The sequence below is a fragment of the Larimichthys crocea genome, chromosome III (genome assembly GCF_000972845.2).
Source record: "Larimichthys crocea isolate SSNF chromosome III, L_crocea_2.0, whole genome shotgun sequence".
Classification (NCBI taxonomy): Eukaryota; Metazoa; Chordata; class Actinopteri; family Sciaenidae; genus Larimichthys; species Larimichthys crocea.
Window position 1 is genome coordinate 17,273,423 of NC_040013.1, and position 15,948 is coordinate 17,289,370.

At 44.3% G+C, this 15,948-nt stretch overlaps 1 protein-coding gene across 2 annotated transcripts in view; it reads left to right on the top strand.

Moving 5' to 3' along the window:
• dlg5a (discs, large homolog 5a (Drosophila)) overlaps positions 1–15,948 on the top strand; it is a 33,327-nt gene that overhangs the window by 6,690 nt on the left and 10,689 nt on the right. The window contains exons 2-20 of one of the 2 annotated variants that reach the window (XM_010745486.3): positions 3,417–3,485; positions 4,488–4,662; positions 5,245–5,388; positions 6,125–6,308; positions 7,185–7,444; positions 7,689–8,001; positions 8,631–8,861; positions 9,140–9,324; positions 9,444–9,569; positions 10,373–10,505; positions 10,672–10,799; positions 10,886–11,061; positions 11,149–11,252; positions 12,541–12,633; positions 12,849–13,898; positions 14,443–14,563; positions 14,674–14,818; positions 15,189–15,322; positions 15,447–15,536. In XM_010745486.3, coding sequence (XP_010743788.2) covers positions 3,417–3,485; positions 4,488–4,662; positions 5,245–5,388; positions 6,125–6,308; positions 7,185–7,444; positions 7,689–8,001; positions 8,631–8,861; positions 9,140–9,324; positions 9,444–9,569; positions 10,373–10,505; positions 10,672–10,799; positions 10,886–11,061; positions 11,149–11,252; positions 12,541–12,633; positions 12,849–13,898; positions 14,443–14,563; positions 14,674–14,818; positions 15,189–15,322; positions 15,447–15,536 — 3,861 coding nt within the window. The remainder of the gene's footprint in view (positions 1–3,416; positions 3,486–4,487; positions 4,663–5,244; positions 5,389–6,124; positions 6,309–7,184; positions 7,445–7,688; positions 8,002–8,630; positions 8,862–9,139; positions 9,325–9,443; positions 9,570–10,372; positions 10,506–10,671; positions 10,800–10,885; positions 11,062–11,148; positions 11,253–12,540; positions 12,634–12,848; positions 13,899–14,442; positions 14,564–14,673; positions 14,819–15,188; positions 15,323–15,446; positions 15,537–15,948) is intronic. The other variant, XM_010745494.3, reaches the window with a different exon arrangement.

Consider the following 15,948-nt stretch of genomic DNA (forward strand, 5'->3'; position numbering starts at 1 on the left):
GAGTAAAAAGAGGTACGTTCTGCTCTGTGGAGTAATGCTGACACATCCCTCACCCTCACTTAAGCACACTGTAAAATGAGTGTCTAGTTTTCAGCAGTATTATTAGTGTTGCTTGTTATTTGTGCGTCTGTCGTTTTTAAGGACACAAAAGGAGAGCAGGGCCACAAAGACTAGTTAGACTCTGTGTGACTTTTTTTTTTAATCACTGTTGTTGTTCACTGACAGTGAGAAGGGCTGACAGCGCCTAACAAAGAAAAGCACACAGTATTATTTTTGGAATGCTAATGCTACTCTTTTACCAAGTGGCCCTGAAAATCGTGTCTTCTGTGTTTTGGGGAACGGAACAGATGCCTCGGCCGCATCGCATAGTTTTAAGGCTTGTCGACCTGTTTTGTTAAAGGGAAAGTTTGCGAATTATGTTTTTTTTTTTTTTTAGAGACACTCTCATTGTCAATATTCCCGATCTGATGAATAATTTAGTTTCAACCGTCGGTGGAAGCCAGACTTTGGATATCTCTCTCTCTCTCTCTGCAAAGCCTCTCCTTTAACCAGCCTCGCAACTCTCATCCTCTTCTTTTTACACCAATGCTGCAGAATTTACTCTTCTCTCATCCAGCTTCACCATGGCAACGTGTGTCATCTCCCTTCATGTGCCGGAGAACATAATCTGGTTGTCTGAAGCAACTGTTGGTTGCTGAGTGCATCATTTGATTGGGAAGGGAAAGCTGAGGGGAGAGTGGAGAGAAGAGGAACCCCTTAGGTAGGGCGAGCACTCCCCCTGACCTATTTAGATCACAACGACAGGTCTTTGTTACTGCCGCCTCAGGTCCTCCACTGGAATAGTTCTCACCTTCCAGAGTGCAGTGCTTGATGGAAGTTGGTAGTAGATGATGGCTCCATATTATCATATGTAGCCAGTAGATATGATATAAAACATGATACAGAAAAAAAACAAAGGTCAAGGAGAGAAGCTGTTTATTTCCATGACTTCATAGCCCGGGTAAACATTTAGATGCTGGCATTTCCTCTACCTTGTGGGGTAATTAGGACGTGGAGGAACATGTGTAAAATGATAATGAGGTGCTGCTTCACAGTACAGCCTCTGATGTGTCTATCTGTTTAGAAATTAACGCAAATGCTTGGTACGATTTCCTTCGTTTGATCCGTCCTTGTCCGACCGGTGAATTCTCCCACTGTAAATCAGCAGATCTATGCTACCCTAATGGATGCCTGCTTTTATTGATGCAATGAACTTGTTTACAAATGATCAGCCTCACTGGCTCCGGCTGGTGCTAATTGCTATTGATGATTAAAAGCCTGTTGGAAAAGGCTAATGCCGCTGACCCATTGACCACCAGATATAGTGGGCTTGTATCTGACATGCAATCCATACTGCATTCGTTTGTGTGCTTACGGGGTTAACTAATCAGCCCATGACTGATCTAAATATGGAAATTTTTGGCGCACATGTTTGTCCTTGCAGCCAAATCAGATTGTGAGATGCTGTGGATTGTCCCAGAACTGCCTCGTTCAGTTATTTGCGAGTGTCCTCAGTTTTTAGAGATTACTGGGACTTTAATTTATTTGAGTGTTTTCAAATCCCCCCAAAAAAACAACATTCAAGAAGGTACATTTTTATTTTTTTATTTTTTTTTTACAGCTTTTTCTGGCACAGAGCTTTACCGACTCTCTACAATATTCTGAAAAAGACTTAATCCTTTCGCTGTGATGGTATAATACCTCGCAGTGGCTCACGTCTTTTAGCATGACACCTTGTCAAGTCACACTGGTTCAACAAGTCAGTTTTTTTTTTTTGCTTTTCAGTGCAGCCATGCAAATGAGCATGAGCCTTTTGCATAACTGTGTGTTAATTGTAGAGGCCTTATGCCGTGCAGCCCCACAGCGGTGCTCATCGTGTCTGATGGAACAATATGAAATCAAAGCTGTGTGCTCCGAGCACTTCGCAGAGTAAAAGTGTTGAGCATCAGGGAATGTCAGAACAGATTAAAAGCCTGTCTGCCCCGCTCCTCATTCTCTCTCTTTTTTTCCTACAGTCTCTCTCTCCCCTTACTTCTTTGCGACTTAGTTAGGCTATCTCCTTTCATCTGTCCTCCTCTGCTCCATGCCTTCCCCTTGTTTCCCTCCCCCTCACTCCTCTGTCCGCGGGGCCTAAGATGGAGTGGCTCAGTCGCACAGAGCTCAGAGTTAATTAGGCTTGGCCTTGTCACACATTGAGGGCTGAAGCCAGAGTTGTAGCTAAACCCAGTGGGGAGGCAAAGACAGAGATGAGATCTAGAACGGTTGGTGTCAATCTGTCGCCTGCTGCTCTATTTTTATTATGTTTTGAATGAAGTATCTTTGGGTTTTAGACAGCAGGGCACAACCTAAAACAAGACATTTGAAGCTGTTGGCTTGAATCATCAGAAGACTAATCAAGAATAAAAGATACAGTCCTGAATTTATCATTTATTTAGATTTTTACAAATCTGATTTTAAAAATTTAGTTTTTTGAAAATATGATCACGCTACGTTTTTACTTGCTTAGAGAAAATCTGGCATGCATCAGCAGTGTATTTGTGTCTCCAAACTGAGCTGATTTCACGGGGATCTTGTTCACTATATATTGTGGTGATCAGTGTCTTCTTGCAGCTGCTAACACAGCCACTTTGGCGATGTGGGGATGCAAAATCTGGATGTTTTTTTTTTATTATTTTTTTTACTACTATTCAAACGGTGCACGGTTACTTTAGGAAACCGTGGGTATTTGTGTACACTAAAAAGCTTTTAGTGTACAACACAATAGACGTCTAAGATGTGTGTGACGGAAAAGATACTGTCTGTGTTTTCCACCATATTTCTGTTGCTCTTTGGAGCAGCGACTCTGCAGCATAATGGGGATCTGCATACTCTCTCCTATGGATTGTGGTCGCCTGCGTGAAATATCCCCCAGCTTAACAGTGTGTACAGCTATTCAGATAGAGAATCATTTTCTCTCTCTCTCTCCCTCTGTCTCTCTCTCTCTCTTTCCCTCCCTCCATGTGCTTGACATAAAAAGGGAAAATCCCATTTCAGCCGTGACATTCTGCCTGTGTAGCAGAAACATACAGGGCCTATACATCAAAGCAAGGCAGAGTGCACAGTGAGGAGAAAGGAGGTTTAATGACGACGGCGTTGTGGGTGATAATGTAAAGCCACTAAGAGGCAGTATGGAAGTTATTATTCCAAGTATAAACTCTGCACCAGATTTATCATACAAGTATGCAGGGAATATGAAGCTGACTGTGTAATATTCTTTTTTTTTCACATTGTACAGGCAATTAATTCAGGCTTGTGTTTAACTGGTGCTGTATATCTGAATGCTTCTCTTTCTCTCTCTCTCTCTCTCTCTCTCTCGCTTGGCTTTTGTCCCTTGGCAGGTTCCACATATAGCGTCCTCTCCACGATGCCCTCTGACTCAGAAAGCAGCAGCTCCCTCAGTAGTGTTGGTATGTATAATGACCCAAGATGTCTGTTAATGCTGTATGTGTGTGTATGGTGCCAAATCCGACAGGTTCTATACTGTCTTGCAACACACCATAACAACAACACAAAAGTCAAGTCGGCGTGGCCGCATTATGATATGTGGTATGCTGTTATATGTCTTATTCGGTATAATAATTCCTCATTGTCTGTTGGTTTATAGAGTTTAGAACGTTTTATTATTTTTCCTTTCTACCCCACACTGAGGCAAAAACACTCTCCCACTGTTGTTCCTTTCCTTAACAAAGCCACGCTTGCCTTCTCCTAGTGTTGACAAAGGTCCAAATGACTCAGCTGTGTTACATAAACCTCCAAAAGGGCCAAATGTTGAGCCAAAGATGGACATAATCCTCAAATTTCCAGCCATGGGTGTCCCGAAAATGACTCCTTACTGATGTTTTTTTTTTTTTTTGTCAGAATCTGTTTCACTGTCAAAGACACACAGTGAAGGAGAATGACCTCTCTCTCAAATCCTCCTCTGTTAAGATCAATCAGGTGAATTTTAATCTCAGTCATGACAGGAAGAATGGAACTGCCAGATCTTGTAATGGATACACAAGGTCAGGGTGAAGAAAATGAATAATTCTAGACAACAACTGTATAAACAAAGGATTTGTTATTCCTTTGCAGACTTAAGACTTCAAATCTGCTAAATTTAATCAAGGAATATATGAAAACATTTGTTTTAACCACCCAGAAAGTACCAGAGAGGGTGTAGTTTGTAAATCCAGAAGATTATCACAGAAAAACACCTGATTATATAGGGATTTCTTAGCAAGTGGGACTTTTCTTCTTTCTAATGCTAAAGTTAGTCACTTTTGTTCCTTAAGAACTTGTCTGTTGACATCTCTGCCAGTGTATATTATGCAGCTTTGGAATGATGATGATGATGTGCACTGCGAGGGAAACTTTTCCAGTTGTGTGCTGATCGATAGTCCTTGCCTCCATTAATGTGCTCAATGTGACAGGTTCGCCTGTCAACGGTGAAGCGTCCTCCCCACCCCCAGCCATTAACGACAACCGGCCATCAGGTGACAACCTGGACACCATCCTGTTCCAGCTCCGTCAGGTGACCAGGGAGAGGGATGAGCTCCGTAAGCGCCTGGCGTTGGCATCGCCCGGGACCACCTTCGACGACTGCAGGTGCAAATCCTGTCCTGCCTGCCAAGTTGTTGTTGTTGTTACTGTTCTTTCCTTCTGGTAACACTTTTATTTGGCTGATGTCTTTGAATCTGTCAACTGTAATCATAGATGATTGTTTTGCCTAAATCCTACATCAGGTCCAACTTTTGACTCTGACTTGAGATCTGTAGTTGTTAGAGACAGAGTTTATGATGTCATTGTTTACTCTTCCTTCATTGTTAGTCTTTGTGAAGTCAGTATCCTTAGTTCTGGCCGTCATGTTTTCATCCACTCTGCTGTTTAGAATCGTGTTGACTCCACCTTGCAGAAAGAGGGCACCGACACTGGTTGCTTAATCAACTTTAATGTGCTCCACTTACCAGATGTTTCTTGTGCAACAGACGATACAAAGGCTGCTCTGCTTACATCACTGCTTTTTTACTGCTGTTTATATTTAATCAACATTTCACCTCCTATCTTATGAACTGTCATACAAAGGGCAAGGACAATTCTGTCTTTCCTCTTCTCCTTTCCTCAGCTGTATTTAGCCACGTTATCATACGACTTTAGAGTGTTTCATTCCTTGTTGCTTTTCTCCGTAAGGCCAAATTCCAAAGCCAGTCATGACTATGAGCGTCTGAAAAGTCAGTGCATGAGGGCCATGGCAGATCTGCAGTCTCTCCAGAACCAGCACACCAAAACACTCAAGAGGTGCGAGGAGGCTGTAAAAGAGGCTGACTTCTACCAGTAAGTGTGTGTCATAGTACCCACTTTGCCTTTCTCTGAAGGGCTCTCAAGGCTTTTGGTTTGTATATTCACCTGCATCCTGTGGTGCAATGCGCCTAGTTTTTTTTCAGATATGATGTGTGCGTGTGCGGACTCATTATCGAAGTGCAAATGCTGTAAGCGCAGGATGAACATGCTGTCACCTGCCACCTGCTGCTTTCAGCGTAGAAATAATTACGTTTTATTGCATTGTTTTACTGGAATTGTAGAAAATACGGGTATGGCGTCGCAATTAACCTAATTGAAAGAACATCCCTTGGAGCTACAGCTGGCTTTCACATTAGAAGGGAATCGGCAGTTTAAAAATAAATAAATAAATAAATAAAACATGCATGGGTTTTATACGCTTGGAAAAGAGGCATTTATGTGATTGAATAATTCAGCCTAACAGCTCATAAGCCAAAGCAAAATGTCTGCAGCATAGAAACTGGTCATATGATGTATTAGCTGTAGTGATTATGAGTTGTTAATTATAAGTATATAGATTGCTTGGATGTGTTGCACACTTTTCGCTGAAGCACAGTGACTAAATATATCACACACAGAAAGCTTATTGAAGAAATTGACACGATAAGGCGATTTTTATCTCCCAGAATGCACCTTGGTCATAAATTTTCTTGTCTTGTCTGCTTTGTGTCACATACATGTGCGATGTGTATCTCTTCCCGTACTCACACATGCATTTTCCTCGTACTAGCATGCTGCACAGCCGCGTCTTGGGAGAGCAGACACAGCTGAAGGAGGAGATGGAGACACTCAGGAGGGACAACGCCCAACTTGTCCGAGAGCACAACCACCTAAAACAGAACTGCGAAGAGCTGAAACGACTGCATGGTCAAGACCAGAAAGAGCTGGCAGACCTCCGGCTGCAGCAACAGCAGGTATGATCAACTCGTGTTAGTGTGTGTGGGTGTGGGTGGGGGTGTGGCTGCCCAGATGTTTTTACATGATTTGCCTTTAGAGATTTACTGATTATGGAGCAGATGTTAGAGGCAATATGCAAACAGCTTGTTCCTTTGCTGCAGCATCACACACTTTTAATAGTGCTGAGGAGCTCTTCGTAGTTTTTTTTTTTTTTTTGAACGGCAAACAATGTTGCTTATTGTCTTCTATGCACTGCATACTTTGTTCTTACCAGCACAAGGATGTTGTGACCTGTATTGGACTACCGTGCAGTACTGTCTCACACAGCACCCATGGGAACACTGCAGTGGCTAAGAGCACATGGCAGCCAAGCAGAGGGAAGTGCACACAGAGCATTTCTGAAAAGGGCAAACGTAGAAGAAAAGGGCTTTGGCTTGGGCAAAGGGCACACCGACCCAAACCATGTAGCTACAAGATCAGTATATACGCAGTGTATGCTGTGTAGACGAGGTCAATACAGCCCTCAGGTCAGAGCAGCTCTCAGGAATCAGGAGGGACTATATCAGCAAGACCTGCAATAATGAGACAGCCAGTCTCACAAGGAATGAATAATGCAGTTTGAAGGACACATTCTTCACATAAGGAGTTCATTTTGCAGGCCAGCTAGTTGCTTTTATTTCCACGCCTGGATGCACTTACACTTGTAAAAGCCATTGTTTAAGCTGGCACAGGATTTGCTTGCACTGTAAAAATAGAATCCTGCCTACACATTGATGCCATCTGCTGCTAAGGCGTGGCACAGCAAAGACAGGCTTTCTTCCTTTTGGCATCAACAGTTCGAACACCATCAACAGTTTTAAAAATGACATACGATTTTGTTTTGTCCTCCTCAGGTAATGAGAGAGAAGGGCTCTTCAGAGGTCTTAAACAAACTGTACGACACCGCCATGGACAAGCTGGAGGGGGTAAAGAAGGAATATGACGCCTTGAGCAAGCGCTACAGCGAAAAGGTGGCTAACCACAACACGGACCTGAGCCGCCTGGAGCAGGCAGAGGAGGAGAACCGAAGACTGCAGAAACAAATGGATGCGTTGCTCAAACAGCGAGATTCGGCCATGCACTACCAGCAGCAGTACTCCACCTCGATGAGGAGGTGAAAGCATTTATTGCACACATACAGAGAACAAAAAGCACAAGATGAAACTGGGCACTGTTGTTCCTCCAGGGGAAATCATGTTCTGTTGATATGTTGCAAAGGTAGCACCTGTACACATACATAGGAACCAGTGCTGATATGAGCTACACTCAAGTGGCAGCCAGCACAACATAATTTTATACGGGCATCCCGTAAAATTGTTCACTAAAGCACTCCCTGTGTTTCCTTACCGCCTTTCCAGGTTTGATTCGGTGCAGCAGGAGTTGAACAAGTCCTCAGCTCAGAACAAGGAGCTACAGAGAGAGATGGAGCGGCTGCAGTCAGAGGTGACCCGCTACAAGAACCTGCAGCTGAAGGCAGCCAAGGACTGTGAGAAGTACAAGGAAGAGAGGGACTCCGTGTTCAACGAGTACCGTCTCATCATGAGTGAGCGGGACCAGGTCATCAAAGAGCTGGACAAGTTGCAGACGGAGCTGGAGGCAGCGGAGGCCCGACTGAAAAACACCTCGTCAGAGAGGGTGGTGGCCAGTGAAGAGTTGGAGGCACTCAGACAGGTATCAGACATCAGGATGTTTCATACGTACACAACTTTAATTTAGTTCTAGCTGATGCTCTCTTAATATCCCAAGACATTACTGCCCCTCTAAAGAAGGAAGAGTATTGATCCCGCAAACATTCTGACAACTCAAACAATATCAAACTATACACTCACTCACCAAATCACATATTATAGACATGCTGAAATAAAATAATAAAAAAACTTGAATGAATAGGTCTACATATAACACATTTATTCACTTTCTTCCTATTTGGCACAAGTTGGATATGAAGCTATTTGGAATAAAACTGCTCTTGTCACTCCTCATCAATCACAGCTTCTCCAAAAGACTTCCTGTCTCACTGATGATTTCTCTTTGTGAATTTCAACCTTTCAGGTTTTTAGTGTGTCTGTCCATGATTTGTTTCAGGCTTCTACACTTTTCAGTCAGTAGATCAAAGACAGTTCAGCTCCACCGCCTCCTCTTTTTTTTTTTAAAGAGCACTCTGGTTGACAGACAAAAGAGATTCATAACTAGTGTTGGATCACTCCCTACTGGCCCTCGAATGATTGTTTCACATCGCATTAGTGGCTCACGGTGTTGAGATGCCCTCATTCCATTGTGCCCCCTTTGTTCTGTGACAGGAGTTGAACTCGTCACTGGTGGACCGCGACAGGGCCATCTGCGAGAGGAATGAGCTGCTGGAGAAATATTGCCACGAGGTGAAGGACAAGGCCGAAGCTCAGAAGGAGCTGAGCCAGGCTTGCAAGGACATCGAGATGGTCCGGGAGGAGAGGGACGTAGCACGCAAGGAGAGAACCGAGGCAATCATTCAAAGGGATCAGCTGCTCCGAGAGTACTATCAAGCCAGACAGGTAACAAACGCAGTTAAAGTCAAAGGTTAGACACATGATGAAGAGCTTAGTGCACCCAGAGAGCAGTCAGTTGGTGGATTGCAGTATGTTAGGTGACTGACCCTTGAGCAGATTTCAGCTCACGTAGTACAGCTCACGTGTACTTGAAGCTTTATACTTAAAGATGAACTGTTTGTTCCACTTTTTTTTTTTCATATTCCAGGCATTTTTTTATACCAGATGTTGTGAAGTCTAATGAAAAAATATTTATCCTCTTCATGTATATTCAATGTTCTTAGAAACAAGACTCAGCCACCCTGGACATGGAACGAGCCAATAAGGAGATTGAGATGCTGAGGAAACAGTATGAGGCCATGTCCCAGGAGCTGAAGGAGGCCACACAGGAGGCTGAGGTGGCCAAATGTCGACGGGACTGGGCCTTTCAAGAGAGGGACAAAATAGTGGCGGAGAGAGAGAGCATAAGGTCAGTCTGTGTATGGGTTTGTTAAAGACTCCCGACAGAGCTGGAGGGCACATTCAATGTCACAGATCTTAGAGAATCAGTGGTTAATACGCTTCTCACATCGTCCTCCCCACCCCCAGGACTCTGTGTGATAACCTGCGGCGGGAGCGGGACCGGGCGGTCAGCGACCTGGCCGATGCCCTGCGTAATCTTGACGACATGAGGAAACAGAAAAATGATGCGCTGCGAGAGCTCAAAGAACTGAAGTGAGTCATCACATCGGGTTTTGAATTCTCAGTCCTGAATTCGAGGAAAGACCTCAGCCTTTTGAGCGAGCACAGAACAACACTGCCTCTACTCGGCCAACTTTGTGTCTCATGCTGTGTTTCTCTGTATAAGCTGTTGTACTCTGTGTGGCCTTTGGAGACATCACGGAGATTAAAAGTGTAATCCTGAAAAACGGCAGCGTTTCGGACACATGCAGCATGTAGTTTCTCACTCTCTTTACCTCATGGTGTTTATATGGCATGTAAAGGCTCCCTCTGCTGGCTAAAAAAGTATATGACAGGCATTTATGAGTCAAAGTACTGTATGGAGTGTGCAGTATGCTGTGACTTTGAGAGTTTCATCCTTTATCCTCTGTAAAGAACAATGTAAGATTGAGGTTTTAATGCCACAGCTGCCCTCAAGGTATGCCTCAGTAGGACACCATACATCTTACTGACAGGGGGGCATTGTGTGCATTCTACTTTTAGTTTTCTATTGAGTAAATATAAATTCGAGTCCCTATACCACAACACAGAAGGGGTTTGCTGCTGAAAAAAGACGTCAGCAATATTTCAAAAAGATTAAGACAAGTTTGAAAAAGGGTACACTTTGATATTGTCAATATTTTAGTGTTCTAAAAGTTATTTCTCTCGAACCTTCCATAATTTACATCCATAGTGATGCACACTATAATTTTCAGTATGCATACTGGTTGTGTGCGTGTTTTCTTTCTGTTGTCTCTCCCTATCCATCCTTAAGTGACTGACCTTTGACTCTATGTGCAATGTCTTCCTTTGTTAAGAGAAAAGATGGAGAGCCAGCTGGAGAAGGAGGCCCGGTTCTGTCAACTAATGGCCCACAGCTCTCACGACTCAGCCATCGACACAGACTCCCTCGAGTGGGAGACAGAGGTGGTGGAGTTTGAAAAAGACAGGGTAAGAGCAGGGCTCAACTCTTATTACTGAGAGTGATTTGGTGACATGCCGTCTCCTGAGAGCCAGTGGAGCTCCAAAGACTGCCAAATCTTGATGATATTGAAATAAGTTTGTCAAAAATAAGTGACTGAATTACGTTGACATTTATATTATTGGCTTTTTACAGGATGACATGGATTTGAAGGCACTTGGATTTGATATCGCTGAGGGGGTAAATGATCCGTATTTACCAGGAGATTGTGGAATATTTGTTACAAGAGTGGACAAAGGAAGTATCGCAGATGGAAGGTTAAGGTATGAGCTGCCTCAAGGAGCTGTCTCATGTCCTTTTCTGGTCTAACAGTTAAATGCCTCATTATCCATCCTATGTGTGTTTCCAGAGTAAATGATTGGTTGTTAAAGATTAATGACATGGACCTGACCAATAAGGATAGGAAGCAGGTGGTGAAGGCTGTCCTTAACGGTGGAGGATTGATCAACATGTTGGTACGAAGAAGGAAGTCTCTGGGAGGAAGGCTTGTCACTCCTGTTCACATCAACCTTGTGGGGCACAAAGGTACATCAGAGCGCTAAGTTTAAATGGCTTGCAGCTGATTATGCTTCAGTGTTAAGTCTTTGTTCTTTTCTCTCTTCTGTATTTCAGACAGTGGGATCGGCCTTGAGAGTGGTGTATTTGTCACGGCCATTGTGCAGGGTAGTCCAGCAGCCAGGGAAGGTTCGCTCACAGTTGGAGACAGACTGATCGCTGTGAGTCTCTGTTAGCTTCTATGAAATCCTCTTTTAAAAAAAAAAATATATTATATTATTTATATATGCGCTCCCTTCCTCCACGTCTGTCACACTGCAACTCACAGGGGATTCTTTGGCTTTCTAATCCAGACCTTGTTCAATTTCAGCATCCACACTCCAGATAAAGTGGGATTGTAGAAATATATGAAAGTCTCTCCTGCTTTAACTAAATCCTCCAAAAACCTGCAGCTATAGAGGGCTAGATGGAGCTGTCTTCACACGCACAGCGGCAGAATACTCCCACTTGAGGGAATGGAAGCGTAAAGGCAAATGTCAGAAATGGAGCTATGCATCTCCATCTTTTTGAAAACGGACCATGTCTCCTATGCTAATCTGCCACTAGCAGCAGAAATCTTAACTCCCCCAGTTTGTTTGAAATGAAGCATGAAACCTGTACATTAGCTTTAAATCCCAGAGCCTTTAGATATCTCGGCTCACCATTTAGAAGCAAAGCGGTCTCCTCCATGTAGTCTTGGAACTGATATGCCAGATGATAGCTTAGCTGCAATCACAATTGGCAATGGTAAGTACAGAGGGTGTGTTAAGAGATCTTAATCGTACGAGGATATCGTGTTTTATCGTGCCCTTGTGGACATTAATCACATTAGTGTATCAGGTTATATATAACTTATTAAATGCTTAATGTGTATTAAAAAAAAGGGTCCAGTGTCCTGAATCTGCTATAAAATATTCATGGGACGCAATTGAATGACGGTTGCTGAACTGTGTGGGTCAGAGGTGAGTCCAGAGATGCTTGAAAAACGTATCAGACTTGTTCTAGGTTAAAGCAGAAACTTCTTCTCCCAAGTTGTTTTATGATAAATCTGAGCCTTAATATATTCCTCACTTTGCTCTTTAATATCTCTGAACGTAACGGGGGGGAAAAAATCCCCAAGTAGAGCCCATTGTGATAGAAATGTGCAGATTGCAGCGTGAGGATTCTTCAGACTGAAATATGCTGGCCTAGATTTCTTGTGGTTTTTCCACACTGCAGCAGAGTGAAACACTTCTCAGGCCCCAAGCACTCACATGTTCAGGAGATCTAACACCTGTATGCGCTTGTGGATGTGCATCTATTTTAATAATGCCACCACCCAAGACACACACACACACACACACACACACACACACACACACACACACACACACACACGGAGGCCTCAGAGGAATATCAAAAAGACAAACGTGCATTGCCTTAGTGTTGAATGACCTGTCCTTATTTCCAATGTCTTTCTCTACTCCCCAGATAAATGGCATTGCTCTGGATAACAAATCTGTGACAGAGTGTGAGGCTCTGTTGAGGAGCTGCAGGGACTCTCTTAGCCTCTCTCTCATGAAGGTGGGCCACACTCATCTCACTTCTCCAGCTCCTTTTCTACTTCACCTATGCCTAAAATTTTCAAGTCCTTTCTTTCTACTTTTGCATGACCTACATAGCAGTTTTACAACTTCAACTTTGTGGCTTCTGAGAACTGAATTTTGCCGGCGTCTCATTTAAAAACATGGAGTATGTTCATTTGGTGTGCCTAATTCCTTCATCTGTCCTGCCCACAGTTCTTCCCTCACAGCACATCAGGCCAGAACATCTTTGAGAGTCTGCGTGAGTCATCAGAAAAGTCCAATGGGCGCATTCACCTGTCCGAGATTCACTCACGGAACAGTCGCAACCTCAAACACAACAGCTCGACACAGACTGACATCTATTGTCCTGATGTTGGCAGCACCAGCACAAGTAGCATCTCTGGGGAGAGGAGGAAGGTCCGAGGTGAATCCGATGACGTTTACGGTGACATCAGCAAGCCGTTCTCCACAGGTTCCCTGCACGCCACTAGCCTTCGGCCGGCCTCCGACTTGGGCACTGGTCGCTATGGTCCCAGTGCTTTCCAAGAGTGCTGTCCCTACACAAAGGCACCTAATTCCTTGCCCTTCGACCCTGTCTCACCCTCAGACTGCATTACAATGGAGGCGACCTTGGAGAAGAAGCACAGTGGGGGCACGTGGCCCAAGATGATGGTGGGAGGTATGTCAGTCGCACCAGATAACACCAGCCCAGTCACAGCCGCAGCCCAGCTCTCCATCTACAAATCGCCCAAGCAGAGGAAGTCCATCTTTGACCCGGACACTTTCAAACGCCCTGAAACACCTTCCTCTAAGATGGAGTACATGGCAGCCAATCAGATTGCTGCAGTAGCCACCGCTGCAGCTTCCCACTCCCCACAGCCTTCCAAGACCGAGTCCCTCTCCTCCTCATCTACCCCTACCCCAACACCTCCAACCCCACCCACTCGCAGTGACTCATTTAAGTTCAAACACAAGCATCAAAGCAGCTCAGCCTCGGACTGCACGATCACCTCAGACGGCAAGGGAGAGGCTGCCATCTCCATGGCAGCAGGAGAGAGCAGAGAGAGGAGCGAGCGGGAAAGAGACAGGAACGGAAACCACTATTTCCTGGACGGCAAGGTCCTGACCTCGAGGAAGTCGTGTGACGAGGACATCGGCCGAAACAGAGGGGAGGAGCCAGAGGTGAAGAGGCCGCGTCCTAAATCTGCCCCCGCCCTTCGACGTAGGATGACCCCACAGACCATCACTTTTCCGACCTTCCAAGTGAGTCCATTTAAGGCCACAATATCGAATCTAGAGTTTCTCTCTGTCGTGCATTTCCCCCTCTAGAATATTAATTTGCTTCCTGCACCAATTCAAGGCAGTTTAATTAGAATCTTCTGTATTAAAGATATACAAACATTTCATTGGGACCAACATTTCAAACCCCCCCACCCCAGTGGGCTAAAGCATCCATTTTGTAATAGAATTTAGAGCCCCGTCAGAGTTATGCCTCTGGGACTTTCCTCTTAGCCAGTGTGCAGGAGTGATTGATGCCTCTGCACTGGTACAGCTACCCAACCCAGGAGCTGAGTCAGTGCCTGGGGCTCAGAAAACCATGCCTGGCTACCCCTTCAGGCCCAAAAGAGCACAGGAGAACGCAGGGTGGGATAAATGTTCATTTTACTGTTGTGGGATGTTCATTCTGTCATTTTTCTCATATGGTACTTGTCTCCAGCAAAGGGTAGAGCATTTCTCCAAAGACATAATGGTGTTTTGTTGCCCTCTGGGGAAAATGGTAACCATTTGTTTCTGTCATTCATCACAGAGCTACTCTAACGATGAGCACTCACCAGAGCCCAGGGACATGCTGCGTTCCTCCCCGAGCCGCTCCCACAGGCACAGTGTCGGCTTCGTCCCCACAGTCTACAATGGCTCCCTACCTCCCAGTGAGTTTCTTAAGATGTTTACGTAAACACACATTTTTTCTCACCATAGAACATAAACCATAGACTGGACCCCTCTCTCTAACATGGCAGTGTGTCTCTCGCCCTGTCAGATTCAGCCCACCGGGGTCTGTCTCCGTGCCCCGCTGTGACTGCCGTCATGAGGAATCCAGTGTACACCGTGCGCAGTCACCGCGTTCATACCAGCAACTGTCCATCCGTCGCCTCCCAGATATGTCACCAGCACACTCACACCAGGTTAACTCCTTGATCCCCCCTTTTATGACCCGTGGTTTATGTAAAGGGATCCTTAATTGCCGGTTCAGTATTTCCTGACTGTTATGATGACTAATATTTTTTTAATTAGCCTGTTTCCTAAAGGCAAAATAATGTAATTAAATTTGGGCTTTGGTTGAAAATGATTTTCTGCTGTTGCTTTGCCTCAGTATTGTGCAGTTTAGCTCATCTCATCAATTTAATTAATTCTGAACTGTGAAATATCTTGCTCATGTTCAAATAATTGTGTAAGAATTATGTGCATAATTATATGACTGCTTCCTGAGGCTCTTTTTTTTTTTTTTTTTTTTTTTTTTTTTTTTTTTTTTTTTTTTTTATTTTGTCATTGTAGCCCACAACACCAGGGTCGTCTGAGCCTGGATCTGAGCCAGCAGAAACGCACAAGCGACTACTCTGAATCCTCATCGTCACGTAGCAGCAGAGCTTCACACGGTACAAACTCACTGCCCTCCAGCGCACGGCTCGGTCAGTCTGACACGCATGCACGCACACACACATACATAAAGGGCACAGACTCGATGTGCCTTTTTTCACTTTTCAGATATTATGTCCCAGCATTCATCCCTGTATCATCTCATCCCTCTTCCAGGTTCTTCCAATAATGTCCATTACCGCACAGAGAGGATCAAAATCCCTTCCACTCCCCGGTATCCCCGCTCCATGCTCGGGTCAGACAGAGGTACTGTGCTCACTCATCATATTTAAATTACTTACAGCCCGTTAGAGCAAACTGCAAAGCAGCAGATATAGGTCCAGCCATCTTTTTTTAAAGTTATTTCCCGATCCCCAAGCCTGGTTATACTTTGTCAAGCTCGCTGAATTCTAACTTTTGCAGCACTAGCAGAAAAAAAATCTGATAGCTGCCTTAAATTTCATCCACAGATAGAGAAATCTCATTTAAACATTAGCCAGTTTGAACCTTTCAGTCCTTTTTAATTCTTTGATTACCACCAAATTAAGACACTTTTGTCTCCTCTGCAAAAGGTGTTAATGTGCATCCTTAGTGATAGAACTGTCCAGGAGTAAATAGTCTTTATTTTTTGTGAAATTAAAATAACCTTCCATAAGCAGATACAGTAATCCAGTTCAGG